The sequence below is a fragment of the Pan paniscus genome, chromosome 10, assembly GCF_029289425.2.
Source record: "Pan paniscus chromosome 10, NHGRI_mPanPan1-v2.0_pri, whole genome shotgun sequence".
NCBI lineage: Eukaryota > Metazoa > Chordata > Mammalia > Primates > Hominidae > Pan > Pan paniscus.
In genome coordinates this window covers 113,193,279-113,217,429 of record NC_073259.2, presented here as the reverse complement: position 1 = coordinate 113,217,429, position 24,151 = coordinate 113,193,279, and the positions used below count along the sequence as shown (strand labels likewise).

The 24,151-nt window shown below is 34.9% G+C and overlaps 1 protein-coding gene across 6 annotated transcripts in view; it reads right to left on the bottom strand.

Annotated features, from left to right (window-relative positions):
* Nucleotides 1–24,151, bottom strand: part of WASHC4 (WASH complex subunit 4) — a 61,341-nt gene that overhangs the window by 21,586 nt on the left and 15,604 nt on the right. For 5 of the 6 annotated variants that reach the window (XM_003832555.6, XM_034934381.1, XM_063593619.1 and 2 more), the window contains 14 exons: nucleotides 21,004–21,127; nucleotides 20,769–20,896; nucleotides 19,841–20,001; nucleotides 13,575–13,701; nucleotides 9,456–9,581; nucleotides 7,078–7,185; nucleotides 6,425–6,571; nucleotides 6,224–6,303; nucleotides 4,913–5,018; nucleotides 4,230–4,346; nucleotides 3,018–3,186; nucleotides 2,599–2,753; nucleotides 965–1,039; nucleotides 342–446 (listed from right to left, as the gene is read on the bottom strand). In XM_003832555.6, coding sequence (XP_003832603.2) covers nucleotides 342–446; nucleotides 965–1,039; nucleotides 2,599–2,753; nucleotides 3,018–3,186; nucleotides 4,230–4,346; nucleotides 4,913–5,018; nucleotides 6,224–6,303; nucleotides 6,425–6,571; nucleotides 7,078–7,185; nucleotides 9,456–9,581; nucleotides 13,575–13,701; nucleotides 19,841–20,001; nucleotides 20,769–20,896; nucleotides 21,004–21,127 — 1,728 coding nt within the window. The remainder of the gene's footprint in view (nucleotides 1–341; nucleotides 447–964; nucleotides 1,040–2,598; nucleotides 2,754–3,017; nucleotides 3,187–4,229; nucleotides 4,347–4,912; nucleotides 5,019–6,223; nucleotides 6,304–6,424; nucleotides 6,572–7,077; nucleotides 7,186–9,455; nucleotides 9,582–13,574; nucleotides 13,702–19,840; nucleotides 20,002–20,768; nucleotides 20,897–21,003; nucleotides 21,128–24,151) is intronic. The other variant, XM_034934380.1, reaches the window with a different exon arrangement.

The window sequence follows — 24,151 nt, the reverse complement described above, 5'->3', positions numbered from 1 at the left end:
AAAAGTAAACTTTCAGGGATCACAGATCAACACAGATAAACATATATATATGTGTGCACACACATATATTAATGTGCTGATGTCCTCAAATATCTAGCACTATTTATAATGATGGCTCTGAGATGGTAATCTACCCTAAAGTGTCTTTTGTATCACAACTCCCATCACATCCAACACAATTTTAGGACCAGACATTTTAATTACTAACCAGAAAAAAAAAGGAAATTCATGTAAAATATAAACTAGTAGTGTATGTTTACCGCAATATTCTATGAGAAAACCACGTTCCAAGCTATTAAACGGGTCTATTACCCACTCAACCCCCAAAGAAAAGTTCTTACAGTTGTATTCATAATTCCCGTGCCATGTGTTCGAATTGAATTAGCAATATGCCGAATATTAATAGTATTCAAATGCTTGTTATTGCTTGTTCGTTCAATAAAAATCTGCAATGAAACAAATTTATGCTCAGTAACAACACAACCCATAGCAAACACTGGTCAAACAGGTATCCAAAGAAAATTTTAGAATCTATTTCATTAAAGACAATTTAATTGAAAATGCAATCAAGACAGTACAGGTGAGTATCCTTAATCCGAAAATCTGAAATCCAAAATGTTCCAATGAGCGTTTCCTTTGAGCGTCATGTTGGTGGTCAGAAGTTTACGATTCTGGAGCATTTCAGATTTTGGATTTTCAGATTAGGGATCCTGAAGTGGTATATGATACAAATATTCCAAAATCCAAAAAAAAATCTGAAATCCAAAACACTTCTTGTCCTAAACATTTCGAATAAAAGATACACAACTGGTATAATAATCAAGGCAAAAAAATAAACAAGGCCTCGAAAACAATTATTTTTTGTTTCATTTAATTTTCACCCATAAAAATCAATTCCTTGCCCCTCAGCCTTCCAACTATCTCCACCTACATTAAAAAAAAAAAATTTATAAACCCTACTCACCTGATTGTTGAGATTATAGAGGTATCGGGACACAAATATATGAATGTTTCTCATAATTTCTAAAACATCAAGGCCCTATAACATAATACACATACAAGTTTTATTATAATTCATTAAAATAATCAGTTAAACTTGTATCAGCATAATTATTTATTGATTACATTGTTTCCTAATAATTTTTAAGTTATTTTAAAGAACTATATAAAAGGTACAATCAAACATTAAAAGACAAATCAAGACTATCTCCTTAGGGAAACCTGGCTGCTTATTACTTTATCTTTTGTGCAGACAGAAACAGTTAAGTTTAAATATTAAAAGATCCATGACCCACAGTCATCTCCCCACCAGCCTTGAGAATATTTGTCTCTTCAACAATCTTCTCTACATTTTTTCTACAAAGTAAACTAATAGCCAGATTCTAAAAGGTAGTCAGAATGTGCTGTGACATTCATAAAATACATACTATTTTTCAGGTACTTTGCAAGGTTCCTTATATGTAATTCTAAAATATGAGGTATCATTCTTCTAAATTCCACAGGTGACAAAAAAGAAGCTAAGGAAGTTGTTCTCTGAGGCAAAATAGCTAGGCAGCAGCAGGGCCTTGGGACTTTAGAAAGTCTAATTCCAAACTGTTATGCTTCTTTTGATCACACCAGACCCCTTTTAAATAGTACAAGTTTTCTATTAAGAATCCTTCATTCTTTAAATAGATATTACTCTAACACCCAATGGTATCATATAAACTGTTCCATAGTTTTTTCTAATTAGAGCTCAAAGGAGCATCACAATACCTTTTTAAGTTTTTATTATAACTTTTATCATATTCTAATCTAAAAATTTGTTTACACATTTTTCTCCCAGAGGATATTACATGAGCTGGGACTATTTCTATTTATCTTTGTATTCCTAAACATAGTTCAGTGCCTAGCATGTTCTCAATAAATATCAGATATATAAATGAATAAATGAAGGGATATACAAACTGATCCTAGAAATAATCCCTACATGCAGCAAGATAAAGGGAAAACTAGAATCCTCAAATTTTAGAACTGAATAAATGTTTTTTGGTAAATATTATCTGGATCATCTTAAAGAGAACTCCACGCAAATTATCTGATAACATAAATTATTACATTCATGAGATAATGCCATACTGTACATTAACTAATTGAATTAGCAAAGCTAAATGTTTTCCTATACTCCTCATTTTAAGAACAAAAAACACATTTGTAATCATGTAAATTTAACCATTTTTCCTAAGATACTAAATTTTATATACTATAACCAGGCTTAAAATCCTTAAATGTGACTTTGAACTTCTTAAAATTCTACAGAAGTCACTTCACTATTCTAGTGTTTCTGAAAAGCTGTATATAAATATAAATATATATGTATATCTTGAATGCTCAACAGAAGGCTGAATATAAGCAGGACCCCGGTGGTAAATTCCTTTATAAAGCAATTTAGCAGCACCTAATTTTTTACTGTTGTCAAGTATAAGATTTTATATGGCAAATAATTTCTTAAAAAATAAACACATACTAACTAAAGAAAAAAGAAAAAAGACTTCCTTAAAAAGTACTGTTACAGCCAACAGTCACAGTATGCTAAAAAAAAAACATTTTATACTATACCTGTTCCAAAGTCTGACTGGGAAGATGTGCCTCTGTCATAACCAGTCCATAACGCTGAGTAGCTAAGTTTCTCATCTCACTATAAGTGGCCCAGTCATGAAGGGCTACTGTTGTTAGATTGTAGAAAGTCTTGTCTAGGTAGTGAGTTACGTAAGCTACCAAAAAAAAAATTCAACTTGTGAAACAGTAGAAAAGGAAAAGAAATGAAACTAAAAAGGAAAAAACAACAACTTGTCCTTGAACATCAGATTTGTTCCTTTAAAATAAGGTATTAATAAAAATGAGAAAAGAAACAAAATGTAATTAAAGAATAACAACACAAAATTTAAATATACCCTCAAAGTTTTGTTTAACAGTAGGGTAAAAAAAAAAAAAAAAAACAGAGAATATGACTCTAAGAAGGAAAGCAAAACACTCACCCCGAATGTCAATGAAACGATTGAAAAACCGAATTGGATTCAGAGAGAAAAAAAGAGCCAGGTCTTTCATGCCAACTTTGAAAGGGTTTCGGTCATCCAGCTTTAAATGAGTATGCACAGAAAGTCGCAGATCTTTCTCTATTTCTTTGCATAATTTGTCCAGCAAATGCTATTCACAAAAGATTTGATACTTTAATTTTTCAAAATGATATTGCAATTGTATTGTTTCCCTACATGTCTATGCTCCATTTTAAACCAATAGTTTTTTGGTCAGAAGCAGTTACATAAATTCTAAGTCTTTATTTTCACCAATACCTTAAGGTTAATACTCTTGAAAAGAAAATCTAAAACTAATGATTGATGGTACCATCATAAGGAACATGAATATGCAACTTAAAGCATAAAATTTATGGAAACCAGCAACAAAGGAGGAAAGGGCATGAGAACATGCAAGAGAGAAAAGAAAAAAGCTTCCTTGTAATAACCGTTAAAAAAAAAATCACAAAATTCATTGTGCTAAAGGTAATAAAATTAATCATCTTTTCTGGTCTACCAAGGAGTTCTAAATTACTATCCAGGCATGTATTTTATTTCCTAAATAAGAATACTTAATACAAGAAATTATAAAAAGTTTTTCACAATTTCATCAAACCCAGGTAGGATTATATTGTGAAATTTCCTCACTTTTAATTCCTCCCTCCAAATAAAAATACCGCTAAATGGAAATTTAATTTTAAAGATATCAGTGTTTATAATACATATTTCCTTAACACAAGGAGGGGCATACATATTGGATTCAAATTACTTTTGTTACACACTAAATCTTTTAAATATATAATTTCCTTCTCTCAGGAGCTCTGCAAATAAAATTCAGTAAAATATTAATGGTTAAGTTGCTTTAACTGGACCATTAGCAGCTTTCAACATTCAAATCCATTTCACATTTGCATTCCTCTAATAAACAACTTTAAATTAAAATATCTATTTACAAAAGTAAATTTAAAATCTCCTAATTCCTAGTGTGATTTCTAAATAAATGAATTACAGACCAATTAGCACAACGGTGATATTGTAACTAAAAATAGTTCTTTGTTCTATCTAGCAATTTATAAATAATTTTAACTCAGTGAGTCTGCTTCAATCGAACATTTTTTTTCCAAACACTACATTCCAAACATGTTTTAAGCTTTTCAATCTCAAATATGATGTTACCTCATTTAAAATTTCCATAATTTCCTTGTCATAGCAATCCAGAAGTATCTCATAGGACTCTAAATGCCTTGCATGCATCATAGCAGGTACACAGTCGCGCAAAGCACTGAACATGTACTAAGAAGAAAATTAAAATGTACATGAATTTAGAAAAACCAGGTCTCTAATCTAAACAATACTGCAAAAGTTAATTATCTTGAAAGACAAAACCTCAATCTGAAGGGAAAATGATTTTCCACAACTGTCTTAACTTTCCTAAAGAAAAAGAACCTAAAGCATATACTTTAACTAAATATACCCCAAAAAAATCACATTCGCTAGCCCTTTCCTATCTTGTGCATTTAAACACACTTATTTCCATAAAGAAAAATATGAATATTTCTTAAAAATATTTTTTCTTTTGCATTGTAATTTGCTGATGAGTAAATGTCAGACTACTATGACATAAACTAAAATTAAGTGAAATGAAAATGATTAGGAACATGAAGGAAGAAATTAAATTAACTTCATTAACAGTAACATAAAATTTAACTACAGACTATAAACACTTAATGAATATGCAGTTTACAAAACAGTCAATTTTAAAATAGTTTATTAAATCAAATGATCTATTTTAAACTAAAACGGTTTACACAGTGACTTTTAAAATGATGGAATTATTCTTTATATTGTTCTTTACTTACATGTAATCTGGCTGCATCAACAGCATTTTCATATACATCATCTAAATAAATTGGGAAGACAGCTCGATGCCAGTATAAAAAACAACAGTCACATTGTGTTTGGACTCTACAATGTAAAGTAGTAATCAGTCACACCAAAACTGAAGAATCCCAAAACAATATGAAAGGAATGACATCTACTACAGAAGGAAGAGTTCCATCTTACACAGTTCGCATTCCCTACATCACTTAACCCAACACAGTATAGAAAAGTCACAAAAGAAATACTATCGAAATGAAACAAAGGTAACAAACACTCCAATGACTGACATTGTCAGAATTCTGCACATACGCTTTTGTAAACCATACTTGAAAAATGATATGCATAATATTCAAATATCAGAGTTTAAAATAAACATTTATTGACCATTTTTGGTTTTGGTAAATAAAAACAAACTCATTTTCAATATTATTTGCTATGACTAGACTTAAATACTTGCATCACATGCTCCATTTTCCCTGACTCTAAGTTGGAAAGAAAAATCTTTAAAAAAAAAAAATTTTGACCCCCCCCCGCCCCAAAAAAAACCCACACTTAACATGTCTACAATCTTTGCCAAGTGACTATTTCACACCTTAAAGGGCAACAGAACGATCAGTAACTATCTTATAATGAAAAAGGCTCAGTATTTCTTCCAAGAGTGGAAAATTAAATGCCACTAACAAGAAAAATGTCAGCTTCTCCAGAACAACAAAAAAGTAAGTTATAAATATGAATACTAAATGGAAATTGTGCTGTAACCTTAATTCAGCTGGAAACCAAAATTCAAATTTCCCTTCAAGAAACTTATGCTTACTCAACAAAAAGAAAACAAGAAAGCCAGAAGGAGCTACAAAAATAAGCCTTCCAAAAACTAATTCAACAATGTTAATTCAAATTCGTGTCTTAAAATAAAATCATAGAACACTACGTATCATGGATTGCTAAGTTTCACACAAATAGAGGAAGCCCTGTTATAACGCAGCAATTTAAGTCCAATAAAGATACCCAACATAATAATCACGATATGCATCAAAGTCGGCCAGATGCTCTGAGGTTGCACTGCTTTTTCTCATGTGAGTTTTTCTAGGGGCTACATGCTTCCTGTAGAAGCAAAGCTAAATAAATATGATCCCTAGTCACAATCTCATTTTGGTCATGCTAAAGAAGTTACAGAAAGGAACTAATGCTCGATCTGAATTGTATTTCTTCTCTTGCTATGCTAAAAAGAAAATCAATGTTTCTATTAACCCTGTCTTTGGAGTACCACAGCATATCCCAGTCCTACTTACCGTTCTCTAAGTTCACTAATAAGATCCAGTTTTTTCATGACTACTTGAAGTGGAAAGAGTTCTTCATCTTTAAATGTTTTCTATCAGGGACAGGAAAAAAAGGCAGAGAAGTTGCAGTCAAAGGTTTCTAGGGTCAGTAACAAGGGAACTGTGAAATCTCAGATCTCATTTCTGTTCCATAAGTAATAGCAATACACTTACCATTTGTGTGCCAACACTTAGTGCCAAAGAAACAATAAGTCGCCGTTGCTTTGTGCTTGGTCCATTTAGAGTGTTTTCAGCCAAAACTAGAGCAGAGAGCACATCAAGACGCTGTTCGCTGTATTTTTTGTCAGAAATCACTCTTTTCTTAAAAATAAAACAGGAAAACTATTTGTTTTGTTTCTGAGGCAGTAACAAAAGACTCAGAAGAAAAACTTCTTGATTATCTTTTCCATGATTCAATTTAAGAGAGCATACACAAATACTTTCCCCATTTAAGCTTCTGACATTTATACTTTACTTCTGTAATATGATCCCTTAGTACTGTCAGAAACAGCAAATGTATTAGGCATACTTTAAAGTTTCCATGTTAATTTACTAAGAAATCATTTTTTAAATGATGCATCAATTTCAAAAGTGCAAACAATGTCTTTTTAGAAGTGTATTAATGTATTACATGCTGCAATTTCACAGTAAAGATAATGCCAATAACTTGAAGTAAAAATTGTAAAATACTATGGAGATAAATAACCGAGCATATTATGTTTGAAGGAATGGAATAAACAGGTTAAACCAGAAAACACATATAAAACAATGAAAGAACAAACAAAAAAGATAACATACTTATGCTAAATACATAATAATCTGCATACCTTGGCCACAGAAATAGAATGAAGAGCCTGATGTTGAAGGTGTTGTGTTATATGTGAAACTGAATCAGCCACAACCATGCTTCTCCTGTAGAACATATGCTCTATTGCCTAAAAAGAATCAGAAATAATTTTCTGACAATCAACTTAAAAATTTTAGGCAAAATTATAGAAGATCTTTACGACCTTAGGCTAGGGAAGGGATTTGTAAATGAGATACAAAAAAACCTTACAGTCCTGGCGTGGTGGCTCACGCCTGTAATCCCAGCACTTTGAGAGGTCGAGGCAGGCAGATCACCAGGTCAGGAGTTCGAGACCAGCCTGGCCAACATAGTGAAACCCTGTCTCTACTAAAAAATACAAAAATTAGCCGGGCATGGTGGCGCACACCTGTAGTTCCTGTAGCTGAGGCAGAATCGCTTGAACCTGGGAGGCGGAGGTTGAGGTGAGCCGAGATGGCGCCACTGCACTCCAGCCTGGGCAACTGAGCAAGACTCCGTCTCAAAAAAAAAAAAAACTTACAAAGTATAGAACTGATAAATTCAACTATACTAAAACTAAGCACTTCTGTTCATCAAAAGTCTCTATAAAGAAAATAAAAAGGCAAGCCGATGTATCACAAAATATCTACCAGGTACAAGTGACTAATGTTCAGGATATAAGAAGACCCAAAATGAATGAAAGATTTTGTTTTTTAAAGGCACACAATCCAATAAAAAAAATGGAAAAGCCATGAACAGATTTTTCACAAAAGAAGAAACATAGTTAATAAATAATTGAAAGGATATTTACCATCACTAACAATCAGGGGTTAAATATTAAAAATCATAAAACCAATTATACCCACTAATTTATTTTAAAAAATGAAGCTCGATAATACCAGTGTTGGCCAATTGGAAATACAATTTTATTTCTAATGTAATTTTCTAATGTATTGTGGGAGGCATATATATATATACACACACACATATATATAGTCTGTCTATAGAGACAATGTGACATCATCTTGAAAAGGTGAATATATACGTAACACATAATCCAGTAACCAACTTTAGGTATATAATTCCTTACAAAAACTCCTGCACAAGTACACCAAGAAACACATACAAGGATGGCAACACTGTTTATGATACAAAAACCAGAAACAACCCGAAGTCTATCCACTACACAACAATGAAAATAGATGTGCTACTTATCCCAACATGGATACCCTCAAATACAAAATGCTGAGTAAAAAACAAAATGTTGAATAAAAAAATGGATCAAAAAATACATAAAATACTGCTCCACTAATATAAACTTCAAAAACATATATAACGATTAATGCTTTATTGATTCATCCATATTTGGCAAGCTAAAAAGAAAAACAAGGGAATGATAAACATAAAATTCAGGACAGTAGTTTCCTCTGAGGTGGACAGGTTGAGATGCAATTAGGAAAAAACACAGCATTTGAAAATATTGGTAACATTCTATTTCTTAAGTGGGACAGTGGGTATTTCTTAAGTGGGACAGTGGTTTATTATTATTTTTAAAACCATGCTTATGTATTACATATTTATACATATTCTAACATACACATATACTTGTCTGTATTTATAGCGCATAAAAAATAAATCTAACATAAAATATCTATAAACAAATAATACAAAGAAAAAAAGGCTGAAAATCCAAAGGCAGAATCTCCAAAAGAAAAATCTTTATTTCCTCAACAAATCTAGTCAATTATTAGGAGAAAATTTACCAGCAAATCTTAATTTCAATTTTTACAAAAGGTTAACTGGACTTTCCTGCCTACAGGTTTTTTCTTTAATACAGAAGTAAGCTAAGAAACACATTACCATACTTGCATAAGTGCACTGTAATTCTTAGTTCATTTGACCACCTCTATAAGTAGTCCACTGTTCAAATCACAAGATTACAGCACTTCATCTAAATTACAAAATAAATAGCCTTATGTTAACTAACCTCATACGCATGTAAACACTATAATGGATAATAGTAGACAAGCTGTTTTTTGTTTTTTTTTTTTAACTCATGCAACCTTTTTAAAACTTCCAAGAGTAAAGCTTTACTGATAATATTAAAGTTAACTTTTCCATTTTCTTTCTTTTCTCTCTCACTACATTAACTTTTTTTTTTACTGTGTAAACTGGATATATTAACTGTATTTAATAAAGTTTAAATATAATGACCAGCCATAAGTAGTTACTCAGAAATTTATTTAAATGGCTAGTTCCTTTATTCAATTGAGAGAGAAGTACTTTCTCACAATTTTCTGTTCTCATATAATCATGTAGTCAAACCTTACAAGATTATCCTAATTTAAGCCTGGGTCATTTCTCAATTATGATGGAGCAGTAAAATAATCTAAAACCTACCTTGAGAAGTTCAACAAGCCTGCACAATGCCTTAACTGAGGTTTTGGTCATTGGCTTTTGCATGGACATGTAGAGATTCATTGTGGTTTTAATAATGGTACTAATACTATATGCATACAAGAAGCCCTGTAAAGGAAAACATTGATTATAATCACAAGGAAAGATTTTCTTCAAGATTTCATTATCTATTTAACAGCAGCTATTCCTCAACTTACCAATAACTAATGTTTCTAAAGTTCATTTTAAAGCCAGCTCTTAAGATTTGGAAATACTCTTCCTCACAGAGACAATGTTATACATGGTGGTTAAGTTTCAAAGCAGCCCTAACCGTTTATTTATCCTGTCACATACCAGAAGTTTTGTACTGTCAAAATAATAGTGTATAATTACAGCTTAAGAATCTTTCCCTTAAAAAAGCTTTGAGTGAAACAATTTGAATGTTAGAAAGTCATCTATTCATCCTTATCTTACCTGCCAGGGAAGAGAATAAAGACTCCTATCTGTTGCCACTTAAGGCAAGAGCTGAGGACTCTGAGGAGTTACAAATTGAAAAATAAGGAGAAAGAGGGCTGTTCTTCAGTCAATACAGATAGGCACAGAAATTTCTGAGTTCCAAGCCAAGTCCCCCTTTCCTATTCACCTAGACCAATCCCCACAGTCCATCTGCTATCTCGTCCTTGCCTAGTTTGGTGCTGATTAGGCTTTCTCTCCTTCCAGCCCAATGAGAACAGATTCTCCCTCCCCTTCTATTCATGAAGGAAGCCAGGTCTTATGAGGTGTTAAAATTCTTGTAATGCTATTAAACTCAGTGAAACGGTGGAATAAGAAAACAGGAAAAAAGGGATATTGCTTCTCAAACACTTTTTCATTTAAACCCAAAAGGGACACACAGAAAAACACAAAGATAATGATGGAGATTCTTTGGGTCTATAAAGTTCCCAAAAGAGACACATGTACAGTTTAGCAAGGAACCTTAACTATGTTATTGTAGATACATTAAGGAGGTGGGGCAGAAGATATATGCCAATGTTTCTCAAACTTTTGCTCCTGTCCCACCACATGTGAAAGAAAGTATTCTCCCATCGGAAACAGTGGCTCACTAAAGGAATGATACTCAGCGCAAAGTAGGAGTTCCCCTGAACCACACACAAAGTTTCTCTGTGGCGAAGAGACATGCTAAATTAAGAAAATGAAAAAATCAAAGAGAGGATAGCATCTTAAGAAAGGTGACCGTAAGACCAAAGCTTGGCACATACATGCAGAAAGAGCCACAGTCTTACCTTGTCAGCTGCAAGACTATTACATCAGACCCTACCCTAGTGCAGCCCTGGGAAAAATTAAAAAGCACAAACAAGGAACAGCAAAGATCTAACTCTAAGTCAGGCAGAAAAAGGAGGCTTCCCTTTTTTAGGGGTACTTGAAGTACAGAACTCCAGGGCCCATATTAGCTCATTCCCAGATAACCATTAATTTGTGAAGGGATGTATTTTGAAATCTAAATTGTGAGGGAGAGGGTAGTCTGGAGTCTGTATTAGTTAATGATAGAATAATTTAGATCAGCCTTCCCACTGAGAACAACTAGAATATATGGGCAAAACGGTTTAAAAATGCCTCATAAGGCATCAAAGAGGATTCAAATAAATAAGGAAATATAAGGCCAAGATCTGGAAGACAGAAACTCAGAGAAGTGAGCCTGGCATTCAGGGTTGCTTTCTCTTAAATCATCTGCCTTAAAGACAAAAGCCAAACATACCTTTCAACAACATCTCACAGGGAAGGGAAATAAAAATAGGAGCTTGGGGCTCATCGGAGCTGGTTTTCATAAACCACCTAAGTTCTGAGTTGGCATCCTGAAGGATAACCCCCCAAAAAAGTAAGGGTGAATTAAACAACCATCACAGGATCAAAATCCCGCTTCAAATCATCTTGATCAACCTACTAGACTGATATAACCTGGGTTGCTAACCGTCCTAGACTAGCTGTGTACAAAAGCAAATACAAATACAAATCCCTTCTGGAGGAAGAAAATATCCAGATCCTCAAATTACATCTACAGCTTTTCATATATAATGTGTGGCACTCTATAAAAAATAACTGGGTATATAAAAGGTAAGAGATGTACAAAAACAAGAGAAACAACAGATAAGACAAATACCCAAATAATGAAATTATTAGACATGTGCTTCAAAATAAGCTGAATGTGTTGAAGAAAATAAAACACAAAATCAAGTATCTCAGAAGAGAACTGTAAACTATAAAAAAGCCAGCTAAAAAGTAAAATTATTAAAATTTAAAACTCAGTAGATGAATTTAACAGCAGATTAGAGACAGATGAAGAGAGAATTAGAACAGAGGAAACAGAAAAGAAATAATGCTCGAAGAGTTAATGGTAAAGAATATTGCATGAATTCAAGAAGCTCTACTGACCCCAAAATTGCACAAACACACAAAGAAAACCACACCTAGGGGCATTGTAGGAACACTGCTAAAAGCCAAAAAGTAAAGAAAGATACATATTTTAGAAGCAACAAACCTACAGTTGACTTCTTAACAAAAACAAAGGAAGCCAGAAGACCATAAAATGACACCTTTAAAGGCTAGAAGAAAAAAAAAAACCCCACCAACCTAGAATTCTAACACAGCAAAATGATTGAAATGAAGACATATTCAGACCAAAAACTATTACAATTCATCAACAGAGACTTGTATTAATGAAATACTAGCAGGTATTCCCCAAGTAGAAAGATGAAAATTAAGAGATGTAGGAAGAATAAAAAGCAACAGAACAGGTAAATATGAGTAAATCTAAATAAACGCTGACTATAAAAACAACAATAGCGATAATAATGCCTTGTGAGGTTTAAAATACAGAGGAACTCAAAGTACACAACAACAGCACAGAAGATGAGAGGGAGATAAATAGAACTAAAGCTGTTTAAGATTCTTATACCGTCAGGAAAGTGGTAAAACTACTAACATACATTAGAGCTAAATGAGCAAACGATATATCTTAAAATGTCTAGAGTGACCGCTGAAAGAACAATAAAATAATATAGAATTAAACTAATAGAGAGGAGGAGAAATAAAATTAAAAATACTCCAAAAAAGAGTGAGAGAGGAAAAGAAAAGGGACACAGAACAAGTGAGACAAATACAAAGCAACTAGTCAGGTGGTAGTTTAAAACCAAATATATCAACAATGACATATAGAAAAAATAGTACTATGAAGAAAAAAAAACAAAGATTATCAGATAGGAGAAAAATATACGTTACTTACGGAAGACACACATTAACTATAAGGAGCCAGAAAGGCCACAAGTGAAAGGATCAAAAAAGATAATACCATGCAGACATTAATTAAAAGAAAACAGTTATAGTTAATATCACACACAAGAGACCTACAACAAAAAGCATTACTAGAGATAACAAGGAATATTTCTTAACAAGAAAAGGTCTAATTTACTAGGAAGACAGAACAATTCTAAACATTATATACTTAGCCTAAAAATACACAAAACAAAAACTACAGAACAAGGATAAACAGACAAATCCACAATAGTGGGAAATTCTAACATGACTCTCAGTATCTGAAATACCCAGACAATATCATTAATCAGTATGACCCTCTTGTCATATACAAAATGCTACAACTGACAAATACAAATTATACATTCTTTTCAAGTGGACGTGAAATGTTTACCAAAGTTGACCATAGGCTAGGCCATAAAGCAAATTTCAAAATACTAAAATTATTTAATTATTGCTACAACTCAATAATAAAATAACTAGAAAGTCCTCATATATTTCAAAATAAGGAAATCTTTCAAAAAGCCCACAGTTTTAATAAAAATTTAAATAGTTTGAAATAAATGACAGTAAAAATACAACATATCAAAACTTCTAGGATACAGCTAAATAGTCAAGTTGTGAAGGAATATAGAGCTTTGAATGGGTTGTTAGAAAATTTAAATTAATAAGTCACACAGATCCCAACATAACCAAATCAATTTGTTTTAATAAACAAAAACATACTCTACCCTTTGTTCAGTTTTTTCAAAGTTTAACTTCTGTAAGTTGGATTAACAAAAAAAATGATTCCCCGAAATAAGATGCAATTACCTGTATAAAAACATTACATCTATTGGTGAGATCTTCAGCAAATTTATCCATTCTCTGCTCTTTAGACAAAATAGATTCCATTTTCATCATCCATGAGCTCACAAAGACGTAGTAAGACTGTACATCTCTAACAAAGGAAAATATTGGGGTTACTCAGCAAAGAAAATTTACTTCCATTTCTTGATACTGATTGCAGTACATTATTTCCCTGCAGCAGTCATTTCATCTTTCTGGTTTTCAAAAGATAAATATTATATAGACATATATAATTTACTCATTCAACAAACATGCCAGGTACTGTTTCTCAGTACAGGTACTGAGAGCACAACAGTGAAATCAGCAGTAAATAAAATGAATACAAATCCCTCCTCCCATGATGCTTACATTCTAGAAAGGAGAGCTGTATAATAATGAAATCAGTAAGTAAAATTTTAAATTAATTAAAAGATACATACTACAGAAGAAATAAAAGCAGGGGAAAAAGGATAAGGACTGGGGTGGAGGTACAATTTTATATAGCATGATCAAAGTAGGCTCATTGAGTAGGTGATTTTGAGCCAAAGTTTGAAGCAGATGAATGAGTAATTCATGCAAATATACGAGAAGTGTAGAAAAGTGAATGACAAACGCAAAATCCTAAGACATTTGGAAATGTGTCTGGCTTGTTCAGGTAATAACAAAAAAGTCAGTATACCTGAAGCACTGTGAGCAGGGATTAGATGAGCGAGATACAGAGGGAGGGAGTGGGGTGATGGGGAAGGGATTTGTGGAAGGCCTTGCAAGGAGTAGGGATTTTGACTCAGAGAGACAGAAAACCACTAGAGGATCTGAGCAAAGTAACTTGATCTAAGTTTAGTTTTAAGAGGATCTGATGAGTTGAAAATAAACTACAGAGGAGGCAATGGTAAAAGCAGGAAAACCACCTAGAAAGCTACTGTAATAATGCAGAAGAAAGAGGATGACAGCCTGAACCAGAATAGGAACAGTGGAAGTGGTCAGAATCGGACTATAAAAGCTAATAGTTATTGAATGCTTACTACATGACAGCTACCATTCCAAGCACTTTACACACACACACACACACACACACAGTACCTCTTTCACCCCTCACATTAACTTTATGAGGCAGGTACTACAACCTCCAAACAGAACAAGAAACTGCTACACAGAGAAGTTAAGTAGGCACCAAGATCATAAGTTCAGCCAAGATTCAAGCTCACATCCAGGAAGCTTTCCCCTCGCAGAAAGACTAGGGCAATACAAAATGTAATTCTCTCTACTATTCGGGATGATTACAAATACTAAATCACTCCATCAATGTTTCCCAACTCAGTCTCATTCCAGATGGGAACCTTTTTACATTCACAAGCTGTTTAAGCTACACTTTTCTTTAAAAAACTTAGTATGTGGCCGGGCATGGTGGCTCACACCTGTAATCCCAGCACTTCGGGAGGCCGAGGCAGGCAGATTGCCTGAGGTCAGCAGTTTGTGACCAGCCTCGCCAACGTGGTGAAACCCCATCTCTACTAAAAATACAAAAATTAGCTGGGTGTGGTGGCACACGCTTGTAGTCTCAGCTACTCCGGAGGCTGAGGCAAGAGAATTGCTTAAACCCGGGAGGCGGAAGAGATTGCAGTGAGCTAAGATCACGCCACTGCACTCCAGCCTGGGCGACAGAGTGAGACTCCGTCTCAAAAACAAACAAACAAACAAAAACTTAGTATGCAAAAATGGGCAATTCTCCTTTATGGAATCGGACCCTACCAACTCTTTTAAAATCTTCTTTAGTTACACAGGGTAAAGAAATGTCCCATTCTTACAGGTCAGAATCAGCTGAAGGATAGCTCTTCAGGGCAAGGAACTGAAGACACTCAATTACGTTTAGAATGCCACACTGAGGTCAGCAGCTAGCCATATTGCTGGGCAAACTGTCAATCTCAAGAGTTCAATCTAAAGAAGGACCCTGTCAAAATCTCTAATAAATGTGACTCAGGGAAGTGAAACCCTAGCACAAAATCTGAGAAAAACAGTTTCTACAGAGCCATAATTCCATTAGACGAAAAACACAAATAGTCGTACTTTGTGGCTTTGCTTAGAATGGTGCTGAAACATACTGTTTGACTTATGAATTATTCCTTTTTTAAAAGCCTGGTCCTTTTTTAAAAACAGACAGCACGGTCCTAGAGCAACACCTTCACTTTTGAGGAGGAGGTTGTGATCAAGACTCAGCAGGAATCCCATGTACAGGAGAGAACAGAAAAGTCATAAGCAAGGACCACAGAAAGAGACCTAGGCTAGACTATGGAACTCTCCCTGATGAGCAACTGTGTCAATAATACTATGAAGAAGGCAATAATACACAGTGAACAGCATTCAGCCAGCTTTAGGTAAGACTATAGGATAATGCAGAGGCTTTTATGTCACTTCTGCCCATCACTCTGTGATCACATCCAGATGACTGATGATCTTTACCTCTTATAAATATATAAAAACAAAATTGCTTCAAGTTTTAAAAAGCAAGTTAACTGACAAAGAGTACAAAAATCGCCAAGTGTCCTATTGGATTGTCAGTTGCATTTCAAAGTACAAACAGGAAAAATACCAAGGCAAAAAAACAAATCTCCTGCCCCAACATAAAGCACTAAACAGTGTCAACACCTATATGTCAACATGGGGAGTTGAAACAAATATTCAGACCTCTGTCCTCTAAAGGCAGTATTTTCCAGTGTTAAAGTGGTTGTGAATCAAAAGCAAAATGCAAAAATCCACAAACCTTGGACCCCAGTCAAGGAGGCAGCTGGGACACTGGCCACTTGGGGTCTGGTGTATAGTATGGGGGCAGGAAAACTGTTGCTCATTGCTCTCCATTGCTCCCTACTCACTTACATAAACTCTGAAGCCTGACCTTGGGACACCTCTTAGACACCCCCTCAACTTTCTCTAAAATGTCAGGACAAAGCCCATGCTGATCACATCATCCCTCTGAGTTTCACTTTAGTGGAGTGAATTTTAGGTTTCCTTGACATAACTGCAAAGAGACTGAAAAAGATAACTGTGCCCTTCATCTTCATGGAGCTCTGTAGTAAAGAATTTAGAAACAAAATCTCATCATGTGATAAGTCTTTGAAAGTCAACTTATTCAACTGTCCACTTAGTAAGACTCACTTCCCACAGATCTTGGACTGACAGTTATCTATATTCTGCCTACACAGCTTTAGTGAAGGAGACTACAGAGCAGCCTACACAATGCTACCTGCTGCAGAGGCACCAGAATAGGACTGGCACTGGTTTGAATGCCCTCTCTGACATGTACTTAGCTGTGTGACCTGGCAAAGTTCATTTCTCTAAGCCTCATTTTATCTAAAAATGGGATAAAAATGGTTTATAGTAGTAGTTAACAGCCTGGGCTGTAGAGTTGAACTGCCTGCATCTGCCACCTACTAGTTGTTTAAACTTGGGCAAGTTTAATCTCTGTAGGGTTTTCTCATCTACAAAATGGCAACAACAGTATCTACCTCATACAATTTTCTGATCATTAAAGGAGGTATGTGTCAAGTTCCTGGAATACCTACTAGCGTATAGTAAGCACTCCATAAACATTAATTGTTACATTTATTATTTTCTGCCCGAAGGCTGTTACATGCTTTATGGAACATGGTATGTTTAAAGCTATTAGCATAATGCCTGCCATAGAGTTGAGAGCTTCATGATGTTGGCAATTATTATCATTACTATCTGTCATCTTCACCTTTTGGTTTTAGTTTAGCCTACTGGAGCCACAGAGATCAAATCTGTTCCCTCTTCATTCTGAATGCCCCTCAAATATTTAAAGAAACCCACCACATCATTCCACAGATTTCTCTTGTAAAGGCCAAACTATACAGACACTAACAAAGAGAAGACAAACAAGAAGGCATGGTTCTCAGACCTTCTGACATCCTGATCAGCTGCATCTAGGGATGCTGCAGTTTGTGACCCTCTCAAAACATGGCACCACCAAACACCAGCTATGATCTGACCAATAAAAATTCCATGGAATATACCTGGGTTATGAAGTAATCTGCACAACAAACCCCCATGACACATGGTTACCTATGTAACAAACCTGCACTTGTACCCTGAACTTAAAAGTTTAAAAATAAAAAATAAAAACAATTTTAAAAAGAGGCCGGGTGTGATGGCTCATGCCTATAACCCCAGCACTTTGGAAGGCCGAGGTGGCGGATCACCTGAGGTCAGGAGTTCAAGACCAGCCTGGCCAACATAATGAAACCTCGTCTCTACTAAAAATACAAAAATTAGCCAGGCGTGGGCGCGGTGGCTCACGCCTGTAATCCCAGCAGTTTGGGAGGCTGAAGCAGGCAGATCACAAGGTCAGGAGTTCGAGACCAGCCTGACCGACGTGGTGAAACCCTGTCTCTACTAAAAATACAAAAATTAGCCGGGCGTGGTGGTGGGTGCCTGTAATCCCAGCTACTCGGGAGGCTGAGGAAGGAAAATCACATGAACCCAGGAGGCGGAGGTTGCAGTGAGCCGAGATCACACCACTGCACTCCAGCCTGGGCGACACAGGGAGACTCTGCCTCAAAAAAAAAAAAAAAAAAAAAATGTAGCTGGGCATGGTGGTAGGCACCTGTAGTCCCAGCTACTCGGGAGCTGAAGTAGGAGAACTGCTTGAATCTGGGAGACAGAGGTTACAGTGAGCCAAGATAACACCACTGCACTCCAGCCTGGGCAACAGAGCAAGACTCGGTCTCTAAAAAAAAATTAAAAAAAAAACAAAACGGAATTTAATGCAACTATCAATTCCCATGACCTAGATACATGATGAGTACCCCTCATCCAAAATGGTTGGGACCAGAAGTATTTCAGATCTTGGAATATTTGCATTATATACTTACCAGTTCAGCATCCCTAATCTGAAATCCAAAATGCTCCAATGAGCGTTTCCATTGGGCATTACGATGGCACTCAAAAAGTTTCCAGTATTGGAGCATTTCAATTAGGGATACTCAACCTGTACTGTAACTAACTAGTTTCCACAACCTGGGTATTAGAGTTATTAATGTAAGTTAAGTATGTATTGGCATTTTGAGTAACTCCATCACACTGTTACAAAATATCAACATTCTAAGAACTAAAATACACACATTTTTTCCCCACTTACTGCTACTCAAATGGAAAGATAAATCTCTACATATATCTTGTATTACTTAATTCAGCTCTTTAATCTAAATCTAAACATTTGTTTTTAATCCCTCTTCAACCCTGATTTAGGATATCTACTAGAGTTCTGAAATGAGTAGACCTGCCTAAATCTGTTGTAGTTTTCCACTTTAATCAGAGGACATGGCAGTACTAAAAATGACATGCTCTTCCTTCCCCCAATGTATAGTAGTGATCCAACTTCCCTTTGATAGTCAAAATCAACAGAAAGTAGGTAAGTATCCCCATTACATCTTTAGCCATATCACAAACAAAAATCTGTCACCAGCATGGGGCTAGCGGCAGAGTCCTGTGTCATTTCACTCAAAAGCTTTATCCAAGTTAACGTGATTTTAGCCATGTACTCAAGAAAGAATGTGCAATAAATTAATTGTTGAAGCTGGGTGATGGGAACGTAGGGGTTCTTTATACTATTTTCTCTACTTTACGTATATTTGAAAATTTACACAATAAGAGATAAAAAATAAGGACGTATACAAAAAATAAGGATGTAAAAAAAAAGAAGAAACAAAGAGTTAAAAGTGTGCCTTTGGAGAGCAAGACTGAAATACAGGAAGGAATTGGGAAGAATTATCTTTCCCTTTAAGCGTTAGCACTTTTTGATGTTTTATATACATGCATATACTATTTTCATAAAAATAAAAATAAGGGGGAAAAAGGAAGCACATCAAGAAAAACTCAACCTCTCCCAAAATCACCATGGACACAGAATGTTTTTAATGTCATCAAATGATATCTACTGCAACAAAATCTGAGACTTCATTTGGACAAAAAATATTTAACACAGATGATAAAAAACTATGTATGTACGCATTTGTATCCATAAAGTATAATCTGTCTACATCTTAAATTGACTTTAAGTGTAAAATATTCTTTACAAAAAACTTCTAGAAAACAAATCTCCTGGAGATTGCCTGACCCTTACTTATCAAGTACATTTAATCTTATAATTCAAATGGTACTATACATTAAGTGTTAGTATAATCTTTGAAAATAAAGGATATCTAAATATTTTCATTATACTTGTTTATAAAACCTACTTGGTAAGTGATTGAGCTTTCTGTTGTAGAAAAGTATCCCTGTGTATTTTAATGGCTTGAAGACTTTTTCTGTCTAGCAGTTTGGCAGCTGCTGGTATTTTCTGGATCAGAAAATTATCAGGAAACCAAATAATATTAGCAGTTAGAGTGATGGCTGGTACCTGAAACAGAAAAGGGAAAAGGGGAAAATTCATTAAATGCAGGCTAAACAACAAGCTGTTTAAAAGTTCTGTAATACACATGGAAGACAACTGATTTCAAGAAAAAATAACCACAAAAAATACTTATTAATATATTATGAGACAAATATCTTTCACTGTGGCAGAGTTAAGGCATTTCTACATCTGGTGTTGAGCATGACAATTTTATTCACCTGAATATTAAATAACGCACACACAAAACACCCTCTCATGGACTGTCAGATAAAAAAAATGCAACAATAGAAACTTGAATCTTCATGTCCTTTAGTTTCATTCTATATAAGTATATAAGTTTTTTAAAAAATTGGCTGGGTTATCATAGTTACTATCACTTGATGTTACACACAAACTAATCTTTCAATTTTGAAATCAGATACCACATTATGAAAATAGCAAAGACATAGAAAGAAATATATTTTAAATTTCTTCATCTTCAGTAATGAAAATCAGTGGCAAAGAAAAGGAAAAGAAAAAAGTAGTATTAGTAGCACTAAGAGAAGTTGTACAGGAACAAATCTGAACACCATCTACCAATATGTAGTAATATGATGTAGAAATATGACGTATTTTCATTCACTAAGTTACTTATTTCTGGAATACTTGAATTTTACAAGTGAATACTTTTAAATTATTTTTGTAAACAGGAATAAAATGCATTTTAAAATATTTAGTTTTATCTGCAATCTTTTTAATCTACTCAAATTGAAAAATAAGTTTCAAGTTCTTACCTTCTTACAAATGTCCAATAAAGACTTATAAAACTTTTTATCAATAGTTCGAAAAATCTGAAAGTGCAATACAAAGAGTCCACAAATTCCAACATACTTGTCTCTCTGGTCAATTTCAGAAGGTTCTCCTTACAAATCGATAACATAAGAGAAAGCAGAACAAATATACTTCAATTATGCTTTTAAGGAAATGCAAATTTTATAAACAAAAACCAAAAAATGTGATTTACATTACCAAGTTTGGCTTCTACATTTGCAAAAATTGACCGAATACTATGTGCAAATTCCTCAGCAAAAGTACTATTTTTTGACACAGATACTCCTCCATTGAGAGAATCAAATTGTTGTTCTATACAGGCCTAGACAGGAAACATTGAAAGAGAAATTCAGACTCTCAATAATAAACGATTAAACATTTAAATATCATACACTAAATATAGTGTATGATAAATTTCCATATTCATCATTTAAATTTTACTAAAACTAAAGCTCAGGTTCTTAATCTAATCTAATATTTAGATCTTTGTGAATGAAAAATATATATGTATTTATATATTTGGGTACTAGTTATGTGAAAGTAATAAAATTGAACCCAAATCTATAATCCTGTATAAAGAGATACACACGATGTTCAGAGATGTATAAAAGAAAAAGCATATTTTTTATTTTACTTTGCCCTTTTAAGAGTAGAATTTATGTTTTCTGCTTACAATTACTTTCCTAGCACTTTATTATAGCATGTATAGAAATGTCTCCTGGAAAAAGAATCAATAACAAAAAAATTATCTTCTTAACCTAATGAACTAACATTTAAATTGATATATAGTTGACGCTTAAACATAAAGTTAGGGACACTGACCCTCATGCAGTCAAAAATCTTCATATAACTTTTGTCTACCCAAAAACTTAACTAGTAATAGCACACTGTTGACCAAAAGCCTTATGGATAACATAAGTCAATTAACACATAAATAGATTAGTATCTACATATATTTTATGCATTCATGACATACCTAACTTTTCCTCAAGTTTTTTTAATATTTCTAGGCTATGCCATTTGTCTGCAAGTTTTTTTCAAAAGTGTTGCTAATGTTCAAAAAATTTTCTAATACATTTATTGAAAAACAATCTGTATATAAGTGGACCCGTGCACACTTCAAACCCATGTTGTTCAAAGGGTCAACTGTAAACAAGAGTTGAGATCAATCGGTTGTGATCATGTAAAACATAAACTAAAAGTAACCTTGAAGTATATTATAAATGGAATATAATGCAATTTCGAGTGGAACCTGCTTAAAGCAGCGCTCTCCAACAGAACTTTCTGTGATGATGGAAATATTCTGTATCTGTGCTATCTGATATAACTAGTCATTAACTATATGTGGTTATTAAGGACTTGAAATGTGGCTAGCGTGAGTAAAAAAGTGAATTTTGTATTTCATTTTAATTTATTTACATTTAAATAGCCACATGTAGTTAGAAGCTACCATACTGGACTGCGCAAACCCAAATTACATTCCCTGGGCCTAGGAAGAATTAAACAGACTTGTTAAGGGTTGTCTTAAAAACCTTAACCTGGCCGGGCATGGTGGCTCATGCCTGTAATCCCAGGACTTTGGGAGGCTGAGGTGGGCAGATCACGAGGTCAGGAGTTCGAGACCAGCCTGGCCAACATGGTGAAACCTCGTCTCTACTAAAAATACAAAAATTAGCTGAGTGCAGTGGTGGACGCCTGTAATCCCAGCTACTCGGGAGGCTGAGGCAGGAGAATCATTTGAACCCAGGAGGCGGAGGTTGCAGTGAGCAAAGATTACGCCACTGCACTCCAGCCTGGGTGACAGGGCAAGACTCCATCTCAAAAACAAAAACAAAACCAAAAAAAACCTAAACCTAGAGGTTAACAGCAAACACAATACAGGCACACCTCACAGAAACCATAGGTTCAGTTCCCAACCAGCACAAAAACATGAGTGACACCAATTTCCAAGGTGGGCAGATCACCTGAGGTCAGGAGTTCAAGACCAGCCTGACCAACATGGAGAAACCCCATCTCTACTAAAAATACAAAATTAGCTGGGCATGGTAGTAGATGCCTTTAATCCCAGCTACTCGGGAGGCTGAGGCAGGAGAATTGCTTGAACCCGTGAGGCAGAGGTTGTGGTGAGCCGAGATCGCTCCACTGCACTCCAGCCTGGGCAACAAGAGTGAAAGTCCGTCTCAAAAAAAAAAAAAAAAAAAGTTATATTTACACTATACTATAGTAATATTAAGTATGCAATAGCATTATGTCTAAAAAAAAAGTATATTAATTAAAAAACACTTTATTGCTAAAAATGCTAACATTTGAGCCTTCAGTGAGCTATCATCTTTTTGCTGGCCAAGGGTCTTGCCTCAATGTTGATATGCTGTCATCAGGCTTTGTTGTTCCACTTACAGAGAACAGGCAGAGTACAGTAATATAATTTTTAAGGGCCCTAAGATTTTCAGAATGGCAAATGGGCACTGGCTTTCTTTGAAGCCAGGCATTGACTTTTCCTCTATGAAAGATGTAGGTGGCATCTTCCAATAGAAGGCTGTTACATCTACACTGAAAAATCTGTTGCTAAGTGTGGCCACCTCTATCAGTCATTTTAGCCAGATCTTCTGGATAACTTACTGGCTTCTACATGAGCACTTGCTGCTTTTGCACTTTAAGGTTATGGAGACAGCTTCCTTCCTTAAACCTCATAAACCAACCTGTGCTAGGTTCAAATTTTTCTTCTACAGCTTCCCCACCTCTCTTAGCCTTCAGAGAATTAAAGAGAGTTATGGCCTTGCTCTGGATTAGGCTTTGGCTTAAACTAATGTTGCGGCTGGTTTGATTTTCAATTCAGTCCAACAAAACTTTCTCCATATGAGCAGTAATGCTGTTTCACTTTCTTATCATCTGTGTGTTCACAGCATTTTAATTTCCTTCAAAATTTTTCCTTTGCATTCACACGTTGGCTAGCTAGTCACAGCAAGAGGCCTAACTTTCAGCCTATCTCTGCTTTCCCCACCCCCCTAGAAGTCTCCCTCGTCGCCCAAGCTGGAGTGCAATGGCGTGATCCTGACTCACTGCAACCTCTGCCTCCCAGGTTCAAGCGATTCTCCTGCCTCAGCTTCCCGAGTAGCTGGGATTACAAGCGCTTGCCGTAACACCTTACTAATTTTTGCATTTTTAGTAGAGAGAGGGTTTCACCATCTTGGCCAGGCTGGTCTCGAACTCCTGACCTCACTGATCTGCGCGCTTGGCCTCCCAAAGTGCTGGGATTACAGGCATTAGCCACCGCGCCCGGCCCTATCTCTACTTTTGATATGACTTCCTTGCTAAGCTTAACCATGTCTAGCTTTTGATTAAGAGA